Below are 22,760 nucleotides of genomic sequence, written 5' to 3' on the forward strand. Positions count from 1 at the left end.
GTGTAGATCAGAAAAGTATAATGAAAGTGAGCAGGCAATCTGCATATACATTAATCTCACAAAGATGCACTGAAATCACCAATCAATCACATTCCAATTGGCCTTGTGTCCAATGAACTTCAATTCAATTCAATTCAAACTTTATTTTTATAGCACATTTAAAAGCAAGAGAGTTGACCTAAGTGCTTCACAATCAGTTAGGAACAAGAGAAGAAAATAGAGAAACAAATACAGATAAATGAGAGGACATTGTATTAACATTAAAAAACAGGTCTGAGGTTATTAACTTGAGTTAAAAGCCAACATTGTGGGGGGTGGGGATAGTTCAGGTAGAGTGGTCGCCCCTTGATCGGAAGGTCGGGGACTCGAATCCACCGAATCCAAGCTACCCTGAGGTACCCTTGAGCAAGGTACCGTCCCTACACACTGCTCCCCAGGCGCTGGATTGGTAGCTGCCCACTGCTTCACTGAGTGAAGGGATTAAATGCAGAGGACTACAACATTTCCAACGTGTGGGACTATAAGAGGTTTAAAATGGAAAAAAGGGGAGTTTTAAGACGCAATTTAAAAGACTGAATAGGATTCAATCGAGACCTCGGTTATATTAAGAGCTCTCAGTGCTCTTTTGGGGTTATAAATGTTGAGGAGTTTGCTTAAATAGCTGGGTGCCATATTATTTAAAACTTTAAAAGTTAAGTAAAAAAAATCTTAAAACTAATATGGTATTTGACAGGGAGCCAGTGTAAATTTGCTGAAACTGGAGTGATACATTCATACATTCTAACATCTATTAAATGATGAGCAGCAGTATTTTGGACTAACTGCAAGACATGAGTGGCGAAGACCAAAATAGAGAGAATTGCAGTAGTCCAGTCTAGAGGTGATGAAGGCATGAATAAGTGTTTCTAGGTGTTTTGGAGGAAGATAAAGCTTCACATAACAGATAAAAACTGGTTTGAACTGTGGACACTTGCCTCTCTAATTAATAAAAGCTATCTAAAAACACTCCCAAGATTTCTTACAGTGTGAGACTGATGACAAGCAAGTGAACTGAGGGTAACTGATAGGTTTGTAGCATAAACCTATTCGCTGGAACGTTAAGACAATATAATTACACTGCAAGCAAGACACAAGTAGGCAAACTTCTTCATGGTACTCGTGCACGGGAGAGAACCGGACAGGCACCGTTCCTTCGCTTGACCCCAGTAGCTCTCGTCCGTTCTCCCGTATCACTGTCCTTTTATTGAGGTTACATGAATATGCATAAGTTCATTAACATATGACGTCTACATACACAAAGAGTACCTTGCCTGTGTGTGTGTGTGTGTGTGTGTGTGTGTGTGTGTGTGTGTGTGTGTGTGTGTGTGGACTGCTGATCAAAGGGTCAAACATCCTTGGTCAGGAAGAGGGTAGCCTCCCCCTCACCCTAGATGGTTCATCCTAGATAACACGGTGAGGAAGTCCTGCAGTTCATCTAAACAAAGAGCACTTAGACTAGAACAGACGCAACTACGTTAATCCTACCATAAAATAATAAGACACGGTATGACCTCTCATGCTCCCAAAGTGCTGTCTAATACACACAAAGTTTGCAGACTATCAAGGATCAAAACCTCTACCAATCTACAACTAATTACAAAACTCTAAGCATATATAAGTAAATATTTCTAAGCATAAATGACAATCAACAATACAAATCTAACATTTCCCCCCTTTTTGACCTTTATGCCTGAAAAGTTCCCAGGTATGAATACCTCATGTCTGACAGTTTCAATGCAAACATTTTTATACTCAGCATATGTCAAATCACCCTAAATTACTGAAAAGGTACACAGTTCAACAAATGTATTAGCAGTTATCCCATTCATTGAGCTCATCTCATGGCAAACTGCATCTTACGAGCAAACAAAGAAATTGTTAATTTAATAGTGAAAATAAAAAAGTAACATTTTCAAAAACATCTCAGCTTGGTAATGCTTCCTCCAGGTGTGCACATCACATGCCTCTCTGCAGAGTGGTTTGAGTTCTGCAGGGCGTCATGAATGTCTCTTCCAGTTGTTTCCATCGTTGTCCATAGGACCAGAGTCCAAATGTATGTAGAATAAACATTCAAACATACCAGTTGGTTTTGTTGTTTGTCAACATGGTTCTCAGCTATTTCCAAAGCTGCAGACCTCTCAGCACTCTAGTTTTATGGCCTCCCATTACCTCACTTCAGGCCTTCGTCCTGTGAGGGGGATATTTATGACTCCTTCATTGTCCTTCATTGTCCATACTCTGCAGAAAACACCTCTGTGGAAAGGGTGCAGGGTTGTCTTACTGCTATTATGATCCCAGCAGCCTTCAGAGTGTCATCGTATGCACAGTACAGTGGCACAGCGTTAGGTGATGTTCATAGGAAACTGCTGTTATCACCACCATAGCTTCTGGTTCCTGTGCTTTTCACAGAATCATGATGTCATCCTCGAACTCCTTCTACGCTGTCGATGGAGCTTGGCACGCTCCTCATCCCCTGAGTGTTTATGTTCCAATGCTGCTGAAGGTTTAAGGCAGAGCACGTCGTACACCTTAGTCGTCTTCCTCAGCGTCAATATTGAATCTTTCATTGTATTTAAAATCTTGCTGTGGGAAGTCTCCTCTTGATTTCCTGGAAGCTTAGTAGCACAGCTCTCTGTGTGATGTCTGCTGTGCTGAAGATGATCTCTGATCCTCCTGAAGCCTCTCTCCCATCTTGTGGACGATCCTCTCCTCTATTTTGCAGGCAGTTTCATGGTCCTTGCTGTGGCTCCAAGGTCTGATTTCATGATGGGCCCCAACCAGCTTGATCTTTGACCTCAACCACTGCCTGGTCCTGTCAGCTATGCGCTTCTCACTGGGCCTCTGAAGATTTCTCAGGAGATTACTGCTGCACCTGTATTTCCTTGCTAGGAAGACAAACTATTTGGAGAGTATGTCAACAATCATCAAACCACATTCTTTAGTTCAGTGAACTTCACTTATAGGCCATCAAAGCCTCATCTGAACATGGGTGCACCACTTGCATAGGTTTAATATTTGTAAATAAAACGGCTAATCACACAAATCACTGCAACAATAATAAAAAACATTGTTTAATGTTAATCCTTGGACCCCTCCTCTTGACGCATGGACACACCCATGCGTCAACTCACCAAACCTGGATTCCAGTCTTAAAGAAAAAGATTAGCTAGATCATGTCCCAGGCAACATCAGGGCATCTCCTCCCCTGGAGCAGCACCACCCTGGACCTATAATCCTGCAATGAAAATGTTAGTGTGCTTTGCATATTAAGTTTGCTTAACACCTGGCTCTCCCAGGAGCCTGCATACACACCATCATGGCCTGGAAAACAAAATCTGGAAGTAAAATCAAACTCCATACCTGTAAACAATTGTATCATAAGGACAAGAAGCATTCAACATCAGCAAGACAAGTGTCATGTGCAGGTTTTCTCAAATCAGTAAACTACAATTATTTTCATAAGTCGCCTCAGACATGGATCACCCCATCTACTCAGGCAACATTAATGTAATCGGTGACTGCTCTTAAGCAAAGTCACTCCACTTATATATTACTATGGGCTCAAAAGTGGCCAGCTAATGAGCCCATATCAAACTATCCCAGAAACACTGTATCTCTTATTTGTTTTACTCATGTCACTTGTCTGTTTCAGCTGAATCTTCCACAGCATTCTCAAAGAAACTAACATTAGCAATACACATTGACTGTAGTCAGACAGAGGTCAGACACAGGTCAACAGGTTCCAGAGGTGCCATAAAAACACCATAAAGTCAACCCTAGCTGTGGAAAGAAGTAACACCAGTTCTCAACACAGGAAATTTCACACATGTTATTCACATTATCAAAGTAACCTTCACATTTTCCCATCAACACAATGCAACAGCATCACCACTCATAACCTGTAAACACAGTTTTCCTCACACATAAACCCAGAAATCCTGTAGTAGGAAAAAACATCAACCAGTTGTCCTGGTATAAATCGCATCATCAATTCACATGAAGAACTGGCATGCTGCAAGAAAAGAAAATGCAAATATTAGTGCTTGCGCAGGCGTATGCATACTTTGTCACAGTTATCTCTGTGAGCAACTCAAGCCTATGAATAACACACCTGATAAATGCACAGACACAGAAAATGGCATTTAAAAGGTTAAATCATCATGCAACCTCGAGTGTTGCTGTCATCTTTCTGCTCCTGTAAAAGGAAACACATGGGTTCATCTGCACCTTTGTCAGGTGGGGGTTAGCTTCACACAATCATGTTCAGTCAGTCAGTCAGTTATTTTAAAATTCTTACTCATTCACTCAGTGGTTCCTTCTTTTGCTAATTGTGGAAATTATCATCGCATTCGTTTCCACGCTCAGCAAAACGACGTTATTTCAAAAAGAAAAATAATTTAGACCGGATTTCCTCGTTGAATCCTTTTTGGGGGGGACTCTCATTTCCTAATTGTCCCAAATAAGTGGCTTTCTCCTGAACCCATTTTAAATGTGGAGAAACCCACTTGCAACAATTTTCTTGACGACGTGTAACGCTTTTAATTCCCGACTTGCAGATCTGCTCAAAGAAAAGAAATTCACAAGCAAAAATCAGTGCTTGTTCAAAAATGAAAAATAAAAAATAACAGAGATTATCAAACCAAACTCTCAGTGCACTGTGAAAGTATCAAAATAAAAAGGCCTTGTTAAGTCATGACACAAACTCCTCATCATCTTCACAACAGGAGAAGAATCATCAGCTAGATTCACTCCAAACCAACCATCAACTGCACAACACACAACATAACCCTAATGTCATATTAGCTATGAGTTTAATCACCCGGTCTGTGCTCTTCACTCATTTAAGCCACAGATCTATTTTATTCAATTTTTCCTTTTTCCCTTCATCATAAAACATGTGACATGCTGTCATGCACTTCACAAAAGACGTTTGTTCTGATGTATTCAGAGTTGTGTATCTAAATACAGGATTCACTCACACATCAAAACAGGAAACTCAGTGTTTTAGAGTCTCCACTCAACACACAACAACTCCAACACATCTCATTCACTCATACTAGAATTCAGTCACCTTTCATTAATCTAAAACCGATCAACTAATTTGCATATCAGCTATTAACCCACTAAGTTGACAGGACGACAGAAAAGCATGTTCAAAATAGTATCACAAAAGACAATTTCCCTCATACAGTAAATTACATGTGCTGCCTCAATCAAGCAGGAAGCTTCTCCCAATTTACCATTTTAACAACTAAATTTATTGTCTGATCACTGGTTGGTCAAACCAGGATCTTTTTTCCCACAAAAGTTAAACTGTTGTCCTGCAACCTGGAGAGTCAATTTTTTGCATTGGATAAATTCAGTATTTAATAACAAGTGTCTGCTAAATTGACACTATTTTAACACTGATGAAAGATAACAAGCTAATTTTCATTGCATGGGTTTGTGTTATTAGGCAGGTCTAATGCATGTCTGTGGAGCTGCATCTCCAGCAGAGCATGTTCTTAAAGCTGCCTTTCCTACACACTTCTCTGCTATTATTTAATCATTTCTTAACTAATGTGCTATGAGTCTTCATGAGTCATTTTGTGTTTGGAATTGTTAGTAGGGTTAATGCATGTTCTGCTTGTGTGTGTGTGATTTTGTATATGTTTCTATTTTCGCAATGTTTCAGACTCCGTCTCAATTTTCCAACTTAAGCAGTCAGTTTTCTTTTCCCCAGGTTTGCTAACCCAAATTTTGATTTCCCACATTAAATAATTCCTATGTGTTCTCACCTAGTCTTCTCACTCTGTTGTCCTCTCACTCTTTTGTCCTCTCCCACTTCAACAGTCCCGGCAGTTCTCCTTCAGCTTTGTCCTGTCTAGTAGCTGAAGTGCTGCTGCTGCCTTCTTGGGCGACTTCTTAGCAGCTGCTGCCGGTTTCTTGGCTTTGGCCGCGGCGGGCTTCTTGGCTTTGCTCTCAGTAGCCTTGTTCATCTTGAAGGATCCGGAGGTCCTGGTGCCCTTGGTCTGCACCAGAGTGCCCTTCGCCACCAGGCTCTTGATGGCGGTCTTGACACGGGCCTTGTTCTTGTCCACATCGTAGCCTCCGGCAGCCAGAGCCTTCTTGAGAGCGGCCACAGACAGGCCGTTGCGCTCCTTGGAAGCGGCCACGGCTTTCACAATCAGCTCGCCCACGCTGAGGCCGACCTTCTTGGGCTTGGAAGTCATCGTCTTCTTCTTCTTGGCCTGAACCTCGGCGCAGGGCGCAGGGCGTGTTTATGATGGAGCCTTTCCCACCACAGCGCTGGCACGTTGAACGCATCATGAAGGGTCCATTTCTTTCATGTCGCTAGCCGCATGTGGCTTGCCCAAGTCACTCAGTCCTTTTTGAGCATTTCAACATGCTGCCGCCGCAGACCCTGGCCTCAGATCCAGCAAGTTTAGCGCGCTGATCTCCAAAAAAGTCCCGAAGGCCAGAAAGACGTCAGATATGTGTCTCGTGCTGAGAACTCAAACAAAAACTCCTCTTCACGCTGCCATCTTGCTCGCCCCTCCGTGAAATTCAACCAATCAGACAGGAAGATGGGTTTGCTTTCTTCTTCTGCTGCTGTTTATCCACATTGCTGCTGCTTTGCTGGGACTTTTTGTGCTCAGGACTTGCTGCTGTCTCTTTATCATGTTATTGCTTTGGAGCTGCATTCCTTATCTTCAGGGAGGAGTGAGCTCGCTTGTGAGGTTGAGAAACACATGGCACTGTAAATAAGTCAGCCAGAAACTTGGCCTGCATGTTTCCAATGATGTTAAACTATAACTTTCTTCCGACTGCTGCATGTGGAAAATTGATTCAGGTCTGCTTTTCACCTGAAAGTGACAAACTAAGACATGTTCATTATTATCATCACTGCTTAATCAACACACATCTCTCTCTCTCTCTCTCTCTCTGTCTGTGTTTGTGTGAACAATCCTTTCTTAAAAGCAGAAAATGACATTGTAGTTGTTTTTCGGCTGATCAACACAAAACCTTTTTCCTATGATTATTTTTCATCTACAATATAAATTCTCTCTCTTTTTCACTCTTCTTTTTTTTTTTTTAAATAGCTGGTGACCTGCAAAATCACCGCTCTCACTCACAATCAGAGGCAATCACTTTTGCACAGTGCACAAAAACACTGTGATGTCAGACACATTCACACTCACTTTTTCATCTGCATAAATAAACCATATGGCTGGAGATATGTGCCATGGTGATCCATAAGCATGATCACCAGTTTATTTAATTATTTTTAATCCAACAAAACAAATAAACAAAAACATGATGCTGATGCTACACACACACACGAGTCAAGGTGCAGAAAAACTGCTCATGGAAACGCTGCACACTCTCTGTTTCCCTCTCTTTGAGTAGTTCTCAGACAGCTCTTGATCTGATAATGTGTAGCTTGCTCATCAGCTCAAAAAACAAAAACAAAACTGCAACGCGACATCACACAGTAGTTGCATGCTCTGCCCACAGTGGCAAAGTCTTACACTTACATATTCAACACAGCTTCTCCATCATGTATTTTTAGATGTTTCATACAGGGTTGAGCATATTAGTTGTTTTCACAGGTGTGCTCCATATCTCAACAATGGCTCATAACAAGACGACCGTCTTCCACACAGGTCAAGTGCCTCTATGCACTTCATGAGTTTAAATATTTACCTATATCACTTCACCTCACATGTCATTGTACTGAATTTAAGCAACCACAAGCTTAATGTAGATTACTTTTAACAACTATCCACCTCAATTAAATCTATGGTCTGGCACACAGGCTGCTGTCGATCAGGGCAAGCTAAAGAATAAACATTGTGTCAGCAAGGGGTGGGGGGAAAGCCATTCACCAGAGCATATCTTAAGTGCTGCTGATGTGGGCTGGCCTTCTCCACAGCTCTCCAAGGCTGGTGTGTTTTCTGAAAACTTCTAACATTTGAATCTCTTCCATTTATAAGCCTGCGATTAACCGCACGGCTCAGGTCCGCGTGACCGCGCTCGCGTGAACCCGCGCAGCTGTGGAGCCGTCGCTCTCTCTCTTTTTTACATAAATACTTTGTGCTGCCAGGAGCAAAGTCCAGCACAAACGTCTGTCTCCCTCCGACTCACTCTTGGTTGCTTAGAAACCCATGATAACAACAACAGTCGGTGTCACAGACCACATGTTCTGCTCCGCACACACTCACACACAACAACAACAACGACGACGACGACAATGACAACAACACAAAATAGGCCTACTGTCCAGCACAATCTGGACCCCGCGGAACTTCTCAACACCCCACTGAGCGGTGGAGAACTCACTACAGTACCCCACACAGCGGTCTGTATTTCGCCCCACTAAGACGGCGAACCAAAAAAAGTTCGAACTGCGCAACTCTGCGACTTAATGCTTCTGTACAAAAAACCCCACTGAGCGGCTTTGTACATCGCCCCACTTAGACGGCGAATTTTAGCCCCACTGAGCGGCCACGGACAACGCCCCACTGAGCGGCGAAGACGTAATTTTAGCCCCACTAAGCGGCCACGGACAACGCCCCACTGAGCGGCGAAGACGTACAGTTATAGAGTTGGACTCTAAACTTACTCGGTGTTGCTTAGCGTGTAATATCAGCCTCGAATCCCGCCAATCGCCATTCATCGAGGAGAAAAGACATACAGCGAATCCACAGGAACTTCCTGGCTGACGTCAGTCTTTCAGCGTGCCTCTCCTCCCCTCGGTGAATGCGATTCCAGGGCTCCAGCATCGAAGGACCAATTAATGATAGGTTTGTAGCATAAACCTATTCGCTGGAACGTTAAGACAATATAATTACACTGCAAGCAAGACACAAGTAGGCAAACTTCTTCATGGTACTCGTGCACGGGAGAGAACCGGACAGGCACCGTTCCTTCGCTTGACCCCAGTAGCTCTCGTCCGTTCTCCCGTATCACTGTCCTTTTATTGAGGTTACATGAATATGCATAAGTTCATTAACATATGACGTCTACATACACAAAGAGTACCTTGCCTGTGTGTGTGTGTGTGTGTGTGTGTGTGGACTGCTGATCAAAGGGTCAAACATCCTTGGTCAGGAAGAGGGTAGCCTCCCCCTCACCCTAGATGGTTCATCCTAGATAACACGGTGAGGAAGTCCTGCAGTTCATCTAAACAAAGAGCACTTAGACTAGAACAGACGCAACTACGTTAATCCTACCATAAAATAATAAGACACGGTATGACCTCTCATGCTCCCAAAGTGCTGTCTAATACACACAAAGTTTGCAGACTATCAAGGATCAAAACCTCTACCAATCTACAACTAATTACAAAACTCTAAGCATATATAAGTAAATATTTCTAAGCATAAATGACAATCAACAATACAAATCTAACAGTAACAGTTAACTTATCCAAAGTCGAATGACTTCCAAAAACAATAACTTCAGTCTCATTTACATTTAGGATGAGAAAATTTTGTGCTAACCAGTCTTTAACATTACAGTGGAACAGAAACACCCAGTTTGAAGGGGAAGTAAATTTGGGGGGCATCAGCATAACAGTGAAAGGGGATGTTGCATTTCCTAAAAATAAATCCCAAATGTAGCATGTATTAGGAGAAGTGTCACTTTCCTGGGTCTGACCCAGCGTTTTGAGTTTTAGTTTATTTGGATGATATGTTTGAGTTCTTTAGGGTAGCTAAGTTGTTTATTAGTTTCCCTTTGTGTTTTCTACCGCTGTATTTAAGTTTCCCTTTGCCCTTCATGTGTTTCATGCTGCGTGTCTTATGTTGTCAAGTTTATATTGTCTTGTCTGCGTCACATGTTTCCAGTTATATTTTGAAGGTCTGTGTCCTATTTCAGTGTAGTCAGCTTTGCTTCCTTTGTCTCGTTATGTCAGACTAGTGTCAGCTGTTTCCCCATGTGTTTCCACTTCCCCTGATCACCCTTGTGTGTATTTAGTCTGTGTGTTTCTGTTCATTCCTTGTCAGGTCGTCTGTTGTTCACGCCATGTTACTTACACCAGGTTTCATGTCCAGGTTTTTTCATATTGCTGTTTAGATTTCCCAGTTTAGGTTTGTGTTAATTTTTCTTCAGTTTGCCTTGCCTTTTGTTTGTACCTTTTACCAGCCTCATTAAACAGCTTGCTTTTTGTTAACATTCAAGTTTTGTTCCCTGTTCCTTGGGGTCTGCGTTTTGGGTCCTTCTCATCAATTCATACAGTCTGCCCTCGCCAGACTGTGACAAGAACAGAGTTGGACCCAAAACAGACCCCTGAGGCACACCACAACAAATTGGGGCAAAGGAAGTGGAGTATTGTCCAATAGTAACAGAAAAGGACCTCTCTGATAGATATTTAAACAATGATAAAACTGTGCCTTTAAGACCAACAATGAACAACCTGGGTTGTTCTGTTGTTTAAACATGGCAAATAATAAAAGCTTCTCGAAAACCGTTAACACACTGGACAAAAAGATGTGTTATCCCCTTGTGCTGCAAATTTTCCAAAGTGGAAAAACCTGGACGTTATGCAAAACATCACAGGAGAAATGTAAGCTATCAGTTTCAGTCACGTCCATCATACAGGTACAGTGAATACTTTATATTTTGCTTCTATGAAGGTCAGGTAATTAAACATCTTAACTGTCTGCAAAGATGTTTTAACACAATGTGAAGATCAAAAGCAGTTAGTTCCCCGTTGATTTAATTTTAAGTTTTGGTAACTTTTAGGTGAAGGAATAGGACCAGTTTGATGTTAATGTAACAGCAGTGTGCAACTTACATGACAGTACAACAATTTTTTTCACTATTACTATTATTTGTAACATTTTGGTTTTAATTACTTTATTGTATCATATACATGTAAATGCAATGCCATTAAAATACAATTGCTGTGATGAAACATATGTACTGTGTTAATAAGACGTTCTACATTCATAGCAAAAGGAAGTTATTTTCTTGACCAAAGAGCTACAAATAAAATCAGTCAAGAAAAATATTTTTCTCAAGGTCTTGTTTTATATTTATTCAAGAAGGAAAAGGCTAATCACAAATGAATGCCATTTTACTAACTGCATTACACCTTTAAATCATTAGAATTTGATGAAAAGGATTCCTTGGCAACTGTTACACAAGAGTGTAATCGTTCTGCTATGTTTTTGTACCAGTCAGTGAAACATGACAGACTGCTGAATTAGTGGAGTTTGTGTGGATACTACTACCAGCACATACTGGGTACTGTGTAATATGGATGTATGTCACTTATCTTCACATGAATGTATCTTTGAGATATTCTCATTGTGTATTCCTTTTGTTGTCTTAGATATTCTTTATTTCTTATTATTGAGCTGAAGAAATGGAAATTTTGTCTTTTCAACATTCTCAGTCATGCCGCTGGGCAGGCAGGCAGCATAGACGCCTAAGTTTGTGAATGCGATAACTTGAGAACAAGGCGGCGTAGGATTTTGAAATTGATACCATAGTTGTGTCTACCAAGAGGCTGAGCGGTAGCACTGGTGGTCACCATTATTTTTTACAAAAAAGCCAACAAGATACTGAATTTGCCTACAGGACAAGAATATGTAACTACTGCTGAATTAATGTTCAGATATCATTTAACTGCTGTAGCTGCTCCTGCTGGTAACACTTTAAACTTTTAACTGACTTGTTTGATATGTAAAATCTGAATATTATATTAACACAAATACCAAAGACTTTAAGTGAATGTTGTGGTGTATATCTTTGAAATGTTGTGAAGCAAAAGCACAAAGGTGACCAATTTGGAAATGCTCAAGTAAAGTGCAAGTACCTTTATATGACAGTACTTAATTACATTCCATATGACATACAGTGGGGCAAAAAAGTATTTAGTCAGCCACCGATTGTGCAAGTTCCCCCACCTAAAATGATGACAGAGGTCAGTAATTTGCACCAGAGGTACACTTCAACTGTGAGAGACAGAATGTGAAAAAAAAATCCATGAATCCACATGGTAGGATTTGTAAAGAATTTATTCGTAAATCAGGGTGGAAAATAAGTATTTGGTCAATAACAAAAACACAACTCAATACTTTGTAACATAACCTTTGTTGGCAATAACAGAGGTCAAATGTTTACTATAGGTCTTTACCAGGTTTGCACACACAGTAGCTGGTATTTAGGCCCATTCCTCCATGCAGATCTTCTCGAGAGCAGTGATGTTTTGGGGCTGTCGCCGAGCAACACGGACTTTCAACTCCTGCCACAGATTTTCTATGGGGTTGAGGTCTGGAGACTGGCTAGGCCACTCCAGGACTTTCAAATGCTTCTTACGGAGCCACTCCTTTGTTGCCCGGGCGGTGTGTTTTGGATCATTGTCATGTTGGAAGACCCAGCCTCGTTTCATCTTCAAAGTTCTCACTGATGGAAGGAGGTTTTGGCTCAAAATCTCACGATACATGGCCCCATTCATTCTGTCCTTAACACGGATCAGTCGTCCTGTCCCCTTGGCAGAAAAACAGCCCCATAGCATGATGTTTCCACCCCCATGCTTCACAGTAGGTATGGTGTTCTTGGGATGCAACTCAGTATTCTTCTTCCTCCAAACACGACGAGTTGAGTTTATACCAAAAAGTTCTACTTTGGTTTCATCTGACCACATGACATTCTCCCAATCCTCTGCTGTATCATCCATGTGCTCTCTGGCAAACTTCAGACGGGCCTGGACATGCACTGGCTTCAGCAGCGGAACACGTCTGGCACTGCGGGATTTGATTCCCTGCCGTTGTAGTGTGTTACTGATGGTGACCTCTGTTACTTTGGTCCCAGCTCTCTGCAGGTCATTCACCAGGTCCCCCCGTGTGGTTCTGGGATCTTTGCTCACCGTTCTCATGATCATTTTGACCCCATGGGATGAGATCTTGCGTGGAGCCCCAGATCGAGGGAGATTATCAGTGGTCTTGTATGTCTTCCATTTTCTGATGATTGCTCCCACAGTTGATTTTTTCACACCAAGCTGCTTGCCTATTGTAGATTCACTCTTCCCAGTCTGGTGCAGGTCTACAATACTTTTCCTGGTGTCCTTCGAAAGCTCTTTGGTCTTGGCCATGGCGGAGTTTGGAGTCTGACTGTTTGAGGCTGTGGACAGGTGTCTTTTATACAGATGATGAGTTCAAACAGGTGCCATTCATACAGGTAACGAGTGGGGGACAGAAAAGCTTCTTACAGAAGACGTTACAGGTCTGTGAGAGCCAGAGATTTTCCTTGTTTGAGGTGACCAAATACTTATTTTCCACCCTAATTTACGAATAAATTCTTTACAAATCCTACCATGTGAATTCATGGATTTTTTTTTCACATTCTGTCTCTCACAGTTGAAGTGTACCTCTGGTGCAAATTACTGACCTCTGTCATAATTTTAAGTGGGGGAACTTGCACAATCGGTGGCTGACTACATACTTTTTTGCCCACTGTACATTTCAAATTAAAAATGCAGCCTACTTAGCCTCTAAACCACAACATACCAATAACATACCAATAAGATATCACTACAGCACAGAGAGGCAAAGACTGAAAGACTGAAAGTAAATACATTGAACAGCTGTCACTGAAAAAAACAGCATCAAAAGTGGGAGTGATTATATGAAATATAATTAAAGTGTAGTGTTCAACACCATGTAACAGCATGTAACATGAAACAACAAACTGTTGCTAGGGTTACCAACCACTGGATACAAATAAAGAGTTTTGTTCCCAAATTGCAAAGATATGACATCATGGATAGTGTCACATCATAATCATATGACTGATTATCTGTTCATCCCTTATAAATGTATTATCCTTATGTTCTGCTCTGAGGATTTCACCGTGTCTTTAAATACTTATTTCTGCCTGTTTCTTCTTATTTCACTTTCACGTTGTCATTTTGTATCTCTTTAGTATTTTATTCTTCCCCTGTGCTAATCCTCTGCTCTTCCCCAGCTTACAGGTATCCACTGTGGTTCATCCTGTGCCTGCTGAATGATGGAACAGAGCTCTATGCAAGCGTCCTGTAGGTCATCGTTCACCAGGACACTGTCAAAAAACTGCTTGTACTTTGCTTCAATCGGCTTTGATGTCTCTTCAAGCTCTGCAAAGTCTTCCTCCTAAAACGACATTATTATTATTGTCAGTTTTAAATAACATTCATGCTTTTGCTTTTCTTTTTCATAAGCAGCTGCTCTCTCTCTCTCTCTCTCACTCACTCACACTCACACACACATATAATTTTTTTTTTATGCTCTTACTGAGAAAACTCTGTTGATGGCATAATTGGTGATGATTCGAGCATCTCTGCGAGTTTCCCTGAGTCTGTCTGGGCTGGGTGGTTTGATGAAAATTACATAGGGTTTAAATTTCTTTGTTCGCAACAGCTGGATGCTCTGGAAATAAAATACTATATTAACACCAAAGCTTTTTCAATCATATGCAAACAAAAAGCTTCACAGAAAACTTAGAGACTGTTCAGAATACATGAAATAAGTGAATCTGTGTTACATGAGACTCACATGGGGCTCGGCGTCAATGATACACATCCGCCCTCGTTTTAGCACCTCATCAATGGCATCAGTGCTAATTCCATACAGCTGACCTTTACTCTCCCCATATTCCAAAAATCTGAACACATGTACACACACACATTCATACATCCACACGTGCAAAAACAGCATACAATTATAGTTAAATAAATAATAAACTTATATAATTCCCTAAAATTTGAACAAAAATCCCCAAAAATCATGACAATCAACACCAAGAACATTAGCAAAATTTATAGTAAAGGAATAAAATCTTGCCTGTGGTTGCAGACCATGTACTCAAACAGTTCTTTGGTAACAAAGTGGTACTCTCTACCGTTCTGCTCCCCTGCTCTGATTGAGCGAGTGGTGTCTAGAAGAACAGACCAATCAGAACGTTTATATTAATAATTAGTCACAGTGAAAACAGCAGTATAAATATTAGGGGTGCAACGATACTCGTATCGATATTGAACCGTTCGATACAGTGCTTTCAGTTCGGTACGCATATGTATCGAACAATACAAAATTATTTAATTTATTTTATCAACTTTTCTTCTGACGATGCTGTCTGTGTTGAGAGCTCAGTGGATCTGCGTTAGACTACTCCGCCTAGGTTGCACTGTCGAGCGCAGATCCACTGAGCGCTGCACAAGCTAGCAAGACAGAAGTTAAGCTCGTTGCAACATGGCAAATTTAACCTCCCCCATTCATATCTGGCGTTTGGAACTATTTTGGTCTTCATGTGACGTATGACCCTGAAGGTAAGCGCGTCATGGACAAAAGTAAAACAGTATGTCGGATGTGCCACGCAATGCTCAATTACATGGGTGGGAACCACTGCGTTAGTGCAGTTTGCTTGTTAACGTGTTGACGCCGTCCAGCCCCACGCACGGGGCGATCCGCGGTAGCTCGTTAACGGAGATTTGGCGTGTTGTGACGTTAACGTCATTTCAGATTAACGCTGACAGCACTAGTGGGAACACAATGAATATGACTGCACATTTACTCCGACATCATCCTAGTGCAAAGACAAGTGGAAGCAGACAAAAACAACAAGCACGCATGCTACAAACTTTACCCGAGTCATTTAGACAGAAGTTAGCACATGATTCTCCTTATGGGGACCTGATATGTTTAATATGCTGCTGAGAATATAGCCCAGAAGAAGCGTATAGTATAGCTTTTATTTTGGAAAGAGCCATTCCTCTGTAATAAACTCTCTTTTCCAAAGATGAGTGATTTCTCGATCAGATAGATTTATTATTTTATCCCTTTGTTGTTCCAGTAACATTAAATTTAAAAACTGTACATTTGAGTTAAAATATATATTTATAATTTTAATAAATGACAAATTAAAAAAGCATGAACATTTTTTTGTATCGAAAAAATACCGAACCGTGAATTTTGTGTATCGTTGCACCCCTAATAAGTATGTAAAGCAGGTAAAATCACTTTCATGACTTTACTACCTCCTCCGCTATTGAGCTAAATATTTTTTTTCAAGAGTGTCAAAGCCAGTAAGTCATGCTTCTTATCTGGAAGTCACAAGACACTTCTCATAAGTAATTATACCAAACTGGGCTCAACTGCAAACCAACAGGTGACTTCAAATCTCACAACCATCCTCACACACAGTCCATGATAATATTCCAGATGTTTAAAAACAAACAAAACAAAAACATATATTTCTTTTTTTTTAAATGTAGAGCCCTCTTTTTATTGTCATTTAAAATGAGAAGAACAGGTTCATTTGATTTCATTAGGAAAACCTCACACGTGTTAAGTAAAAGGCACATACGAGGCACTGGTCCCTGGAATGTCGAAGGATTCAGTTTGATGAGTCTCTTCCTAAGTTCATTTACTCCAACTCCTGAAGCACCTGTGCAGAAGAACAAATAATGAACTGGTAGGAATCTCCTTCAGACTTCCAAAGATATGCATACAGAGACGGACAAGAATGCTGGAGAATAAACTTTTTCAAACAAGGAGAAAACAGCAGGTGCTGTTACAGTAGAAGTGAAACGATTTCAAACATTCTCCTGATACAAGGATGAGACCAGTGTGTTGAACAGTACATAAAGTAAAGCATTATTTATTGTATGTATTATAATTAGATAAGTACTTAATTCAAAGGACTACTGTAGTTATGCCAGCAATTCAGTATTCAAGAAACCAGTGAAAAATCTAAGCATACAGAGAGGCTTCTATTACAGAGGGTCTCAAGATCAATTGATAATCTCAGATTTTGTTAATCTTTATTCTGTTCAGCAATTTTGTGCTGCAGTTGTCTTTTGACATGAGGTGGGAGGTCTATTTGAAACACTTTACCGACATTCCATAATTTCAGGGTCAGCTGGGAGGCAGTGATTGATTTCTCATGGAAGCATTCATGTGTTATTAATGCAGTTATTCATCTCACCAACGAGGATGATGAGGCGGTGGTTCTCCTGAGGAGGGCGCTGGTACAAAACCACTTCCTCATAGGGGGTGGACAAAGCATTGGTGTTGGGGGAGCAGGTGGTGCACGACTGTCGTCGCTTCCTGTAGGAAGTCCTCTTCCAGACACGGAAACTTCGACGGAAACCAGCTGGTGAGGTTAAAGAGCACTTTTAGTTTCACTTAATAAACTTGACACACTTCTCACACACACTTCTCCTTATAAGGTGAACGTTACCAAAGTTTAGAGACAGCAGTAAAATGATTTATTATTGATAATATATATTTTCTATAGATATGATTTCATTAGATTGTAGGAATTTATTATTAAATAATAACTTGTCTTATTAAATCCATCCTTCAGTATAGATTTTATTATCAGTGCTACCCACTTAATGACTACTTAAATACTACCTAATTATCTGAATAGCATATATGTCTTACCCAGGTAGATTCCATCAGTAACATCAGATTCAGCTTCATCTGAAGGAAAGAAACATTCAAACTCCTAGATTTATCACCAGGCAGTACATTTCTTCTTTTTATTAAGTACAGAAACAAGTAAGCATTTATTTTTATATGTATTTACTACATTTTATTTTTTGTTTGTAAGCCTGACCTTAATTTTCATGGTCATATTAAAAATGCACCTAAATTACCGCCATTTAAAATTTTCATTAAAATAATTTTATCGAATTATGACTCGGAATAAACAAGTACATATACAAAAAGAGTCTACGCTGTGGGACTGTTTTGATCATGCGGACTGGGAAATGTTTCACGTGGCTGCTAATGATATTGATGAGTACACAGATTCAGTCTGCGGATTCATCAGAAAATGCGTGGAAGATGTCGTCCCATCCAGAACAGTTAAATCCTTCCCAAATCAAAAACCCTGGAGATGTTCGCGCGAACACTATGTCTGAGGAGGATGTGCAGAAGTGCTTCAGGAGGGTGAACGCACGCAAAGCTACTGGTCCGGACGGGATTCCTGGCCGCGTCCTCAATAAGTTCCAGTAGTACAAGTTCAACAAGGTCCGCGTCAGGTGTTGAGGAACCAGGGCACCCTGACGAGAAGTGGGCTACTGGAACAAGAAGGCATCGGTGGGCAAGAGACAAAAACAAGGCGTTGTTGGAATGCTACTACGCAAGTAACCCTGGCGGAAGGGGTTAGATGAATAGGATGAGGGACCTATGGATTCTTCGATACCCAACATCCACACGGCGAAACAACTAGTAGCTCAGTGTTCCAACATTCGAAAGAAGGGACTGCTCTCACAGCTAGAGATTGATGAGGTACAACATAAATGCTACGGCAAGGGGGAACCAGGACGCCAGGTCAGGGGGCCACTCGAGATTGGGTACCATGCCCCAAGTGCGATAGGAGAAGGATCGTTGAGTGCGAGATGAACTGACCTGAAAGATAGGATCATGGCCAAGCTTGAAACCTGGACCCCCCATAGCCGGTTACCAAGATTACGTGAAGTACCCTCAGAAGGTCTGCTAGATGATGTTAATGCAGCACTACGGACGATACCTACAGCCATGATTACCGACACTAACAAGCTGATCTACAATATGGCAGCAGTGATCAGCGAGATGCTTGGCTACAAGTTGAACAGCCACAAGGGGCAGTACCCTCCATGGAGAAGGAGGCTAGAGGCTAAGATCAAAGTAGCACGGAGGGAGGTTAGCCAACTATCGGAGATGCAGAAAGGCGCAATGAGGAAGGTGCCTAAGAAGTACAGGAAACTGTCCATACCGGAGGCCTTGGAAACTGCCAAGCAAAGACTCACAGCCTTGGCCAGCCACTTGAGGAGGTACACCAGAGAGATAGAAGGCAGGAGAATAAACCAGCTGTTCTCCACTAGAGATGGCACGATACCACTTTTTTATGTCCGATACCGATATCATAAATTTTGATATCTGCCGATACCGATATGAATCTGATATAGTGTTTTTTAATCAATAAAACTGTTTTTTTAATATCTTGCTGCATTTTGTATAAGTTCATACTCAAGTTTAAATAAACAACAACACTAAAGCTATTCTGTTATACCTGTATGTAAAAAATACAACAAAATATTTCATAGTTCAGCAATACTGATCAATCTAATAAACTTAAACCTACTCCATCCTCCCTATTCTGGTATTTTAAAGAGTACTTAGTAGAAATATTAAGCAACCTAACTAATAGGGTTGCAAACTCCCAGCAAAAAAAATAGGGAACCACCCCCCACCCTCCATCTCATGATGCTTAATCGACGTAATCAACTTTAATTTGATGCAGGTTAGAAAAAAAATGCACAGAAATCAATTATTTTTCAAGAATAATTAAATAGATTCAACATCTTTCTTCTACAGAATTGCAGACTGCACAAATGGTATCTTCCCAAAGGAAAAGGTAGTATAGCTTATTAGGGTATATTAGACTTAATAGTTACTATATACAGTAATGGACTTCTATATATTTTACACAAGATTACAACTTTGGGTGTAAGATTCAGATAATTATTCATTAAAAGGCAGTCGCTCCATATATCAGTTGTTAAGCTTAACACTGGAATGCTTTACAAACATTCAGAGACGAACTTACACACTTGCTTTACTTCTCTCTGGGATCACTTCATCGGAGATGAAATTCTGGTTTTGTAGCGAGGCTACAAATACACATAGCCGCTCTATCACGTGAACACACTGCTCCGACATGCTACGGTTATGAGTCGAGTTACGCCGTGTTGCAAGTTTTGTGAGGTGCTTTTCTGATATTTAATGGATCGGATTACATTTTTTATTTCTCTCCGATATCCGATCCAGTAATTTAGGTCAGTATCGGACTGATACCGATACGTAATATCGGATCGGTCCATCTCTCTTCTCCACAGAACCAGCAAAGGTGTACTCTCAGTGGCAAGGGAACAATAAGAGAACAGCACCACCAAGTCTGGAGACGGAGCAATACTGGAAGAGCATATAGAAGAAGGACGCAACCCATAACGGCAATGCTCAGTGGCTAGTGGATCTGAAGGCAGACCACAGCGACCTCCCCGAACAGGGTCCAGTAACCATCACAGTGGCAGATATCCAAGAAAGGGTCTCCAGTATTAAGAGTTGGACAGCACCAGGCCCTGACATGGTTCACGCCTACTGGCTGAAGAAGCTGACTGCACTCCACAAGCGCCTGGCAGCACAAATGAACCAGCTGCTAGTTGACGAGAGACACCCGGAATGGCTAACTGAAGGCTGGACAGTCCTGATCCTCAAGGACCCCCAGAAGGCACCGGTCCCCTCCAACTACCGACCAATAACCTGCCTCAGCACCATGTGGAAGCTCCTGTCAGGCATCATAGTGGCTAAGATGAACAGGCACATGGGTCAACACATAAGCGGGGCACAGAAAGGGATGGACAAGAATACCAGAGGCACAAAACAACAGCTACTGGCAGACCAAGCAGTCAGCTGAGACTGCAGGACCAGACTGACCAACCTGTCCTGCCTGGATTGATTACAAGAAGGCCTATGACTCAATGCCCCACACCTGGATCCTGGAATGCCTAGAACTATATAAGATTAACCGGACCCTGAGAGCCTTCATCAGGAACTCAATGGGGATGTGGCGGACAACACTGGAGGCCAACCTCAAGCCCATAGCACAAGTCACCATCAAGTGCGGGATCTACCAAAGAGATGCTCTGTCCCCACTGTTGTTCTGCATAGGCCTGAACCCCCTCAGAGAGATAAATGACAAGACTGGCTATGGATACCGACTACGGAATGGAGCAGTTGTCAGCCACCTCCTGTACATGGATGACATCAAGCTGTATGCCAAGAGTGAACGAGACATTGATTCACTGATCCACACCACCAGGATATACAGCAATGACATCGGAATGTCGTTCGGCTGGAGAAGTGTAGTCGGATGGTAACAAAGAGAGGGAAGGTAGTCAGAATGGAGGGGATCAAACTACCAGAAGGCAACATTGCCGACATAGAGGACAGTTACAAGTACCTGGGGATCCCACAGGTGAATGGGAACCATGAAGAGGCCGCTAGGAAAGCTGCAACCACCAAGTACATGCAGAGGGTCAGGCAAGTCCTGAGGAATCAGCTGAATGGTAATAACAAGATCCGGGCTATCAACACCTACGCCCTGCCCGTGATCAGGTACCCTGCTGGCATAATAAGTTGGCCAAAGGTGGAGATAGAAGCCACTAACATCAAGACAAGAAAGCTCCTTACCATGCATGGAGGGTTTCACCCCAAGTCCAGCACCCTGAGGCTGTACGCTAAGCGGAAGGAAGGGGGCCGGGGACTGGTGAGTGTCAGCACCACAGTCCAGGATGAGACAAGGAACATCCACGAATACATCACGAAGATGGCCCCAACTGACCGAGTGCTCAATGAATACCTCAGGCAGCAGAAACCCAAGAAAGTGGAGGAAGGCGAGGAACCATCATGGAATGACAGGCCCCTGCACGGTATGTACCACCGGCAGGTAGAGAAGGTGGCTGATATCCAGAAATCCTACCAGTGGCTGGACAAAGCTGGACTGAAAGACAGCACAGAGGCACTAATCATGGCAGCACAGGAACAAGCACTAAGCGCAAGATCCATTGAGGCTGGGGTCTATCACACCAGGCAAGACCCCAGGTGCGGGCTGTGTAAAGATGCTCCAGAGACAATCCAGCACATAACAGCAGGGTGTAAGATGCTAGCAGGCAAGGCATACATGGAACGCCATAACCAAGTGGCCGGCATAGTGTACAGGAACATCTGTGCCGAGTATAACCTGGAAGTCCCGAGGTCAAAATGGGAGATGCCCCCAAGGGTGATGGAGAATGACCAAGCTAAGATCCTGTGGGACTTCCAGATACAGACATAGTGGTGGTAGACAAACATGAGAAGACGGCCATAGTGATCGATGTAGCGGTTCCGAATGACAGCAACATCAGGAAGAAGGAACACGAGAAGCTTGAGAAATACCAAGGGCTCAGAGAAGAGCTCAAGAAGATGTGGAGGGTGAAGGTGACGGTGGTCCCCGTGGTAATCGGAGCACTAGGTGCGGTGACTCCCAAGCTAGGCGAGTGGCTCCAGCAGATCCCGGGAACAACATCGGAGATCTCTGTCCAGAAGAGCGCAGTCCTGGGAACAGCTAAGATACTGCGCAGGACCCTCAAGCTCCCAGGCCTCTGGTAGAGGACCCGAGCTTGAAGGATTGACTGCCCACAGGGGCGAGTGGGGATTTTTTTTTTTTATATTATACATATATTTTTTTGTTTGTTTGTTTTAAATAATTTATCTTTTCAACTTCATGTGTAAAGAATTTGTTGTTTGGTTGTCTGTCACTCTAAAGTATTGATGAGAAACTCAATAGACATAAATATGAGAAAAACCCCCACTAAGAAATAGAAAGGAACAGCAATGAGTGTCATGCAATCAAAAGGTTGCACTTTTTACACATTCATCACTGGACAGACTTACCTACCAAAATTTATTTCCTCCAGATCTGAAAAAAAAAATAGTGACATTCAATGGGTTGTTGAATAATGCATAGCTTTCGTATATAAAAACTAAATATTTAAAATATATATGAATATGTATTTATTATGTTCACCTGTTATTGCATGTTTCTCATCAGAATTTGCAGGATTTTCCTCTGGAACAAAATAACAGAAAAGTTAGTTAAAGCTTATTTTCACATACATGTAGCTGGGTTTAACCCTCCTGCCATCCTTTAAAAAACTCACACCC

The 22,760-nt window shown here is 41.9% G+C and overlaps 2 protein-coding genes across 3 annotated transcripts in view; both read right to left on the reverse strand.

Moving 5' to 3' along the window:
• Positions 1-117: 117 nt before the first annotated feature.
• LOC147310999 (histone H1-like) lies at positions 118-6,299 on the reverse strand (the record flags this gene model as incomplete). The annotated part of the gene is made up of 1 exon (XM_086265908.1): positions 118-6,299. A coding segment is annotated over one exon (435 nt), but the record flags the coding sequence as incomplete, so codon positions are not given.
• Positions 6,300-13,109: 6,810 nt separating this feature from the next.
• Positions 13,110-22,760, reverse strand: part of LOC147311000 (MAGUK p55 subfamily member 4-like) — a 34,047-nt gene continuing 24,396 nt past the window's right edge. Inside the window, exons 13-21 of one of the 2 annotated variants that reach the window (XM_086266065.1) lie at positions 22,624-22,665; positions 22,495-22,515; positions 17,454-17,492; positions 16,993-17,160; positions 16,372-16,452; positions 14,850-14,943; positions 14,562-14,670; positions 14,301-14,435; positions 13,110-14,159 (exon numbers count right to left, since the gene is read on the reverse strand). In XM_086266065.1, coding sequence (XP_086122191.1) covers positions 13,974-14,159; positions 14,301-14,435; positions 14,562-14,670; positions 14,850-14,943; positions 16,372-16,452; positions 16,993-17,160; positions 17,454-17,492; positions 22,495-22,515; positions 22,624-22,665 — 875 coding nt within the window. In that variant the 3' untranslated portion in view covers positions 13,110-13,973. The remainder of the gene's footprint in view (positions 14,160-14,300; positions 14,436-14,561; positions 14,671-14,849; positions 14,944-16,371; positions 16,453-16,992; positions 17,161-17,453; positions 17,493-22,494; positions 22,516-22,623; positions 22,666-22,760) is intronic. The other variant, XM_086266067.1, reaches the window with a different exon arrangement.

This window comes from Aulonocara sp. 'chitande type north' Nkhata Bay, linkage group LG16 (assembly GCF_057382095.1).
Source record: "Aulonocara sp. 'chitande type north' Nkhata Bay isolate Kocher_YH1m ecotype deep benthic linkage group LG16, A_spYH_male_GT1.1, whole genome shotgun sequence".
Taxonomy (NCBI): domain Eukaryota; kingdom Metazoa; phylum Chordata; class Actinopteri; order Cichliformes; family Cichlidae; genus Aulonocara; species Aulonocara sp. 'chitande type north' Nkhata Bay.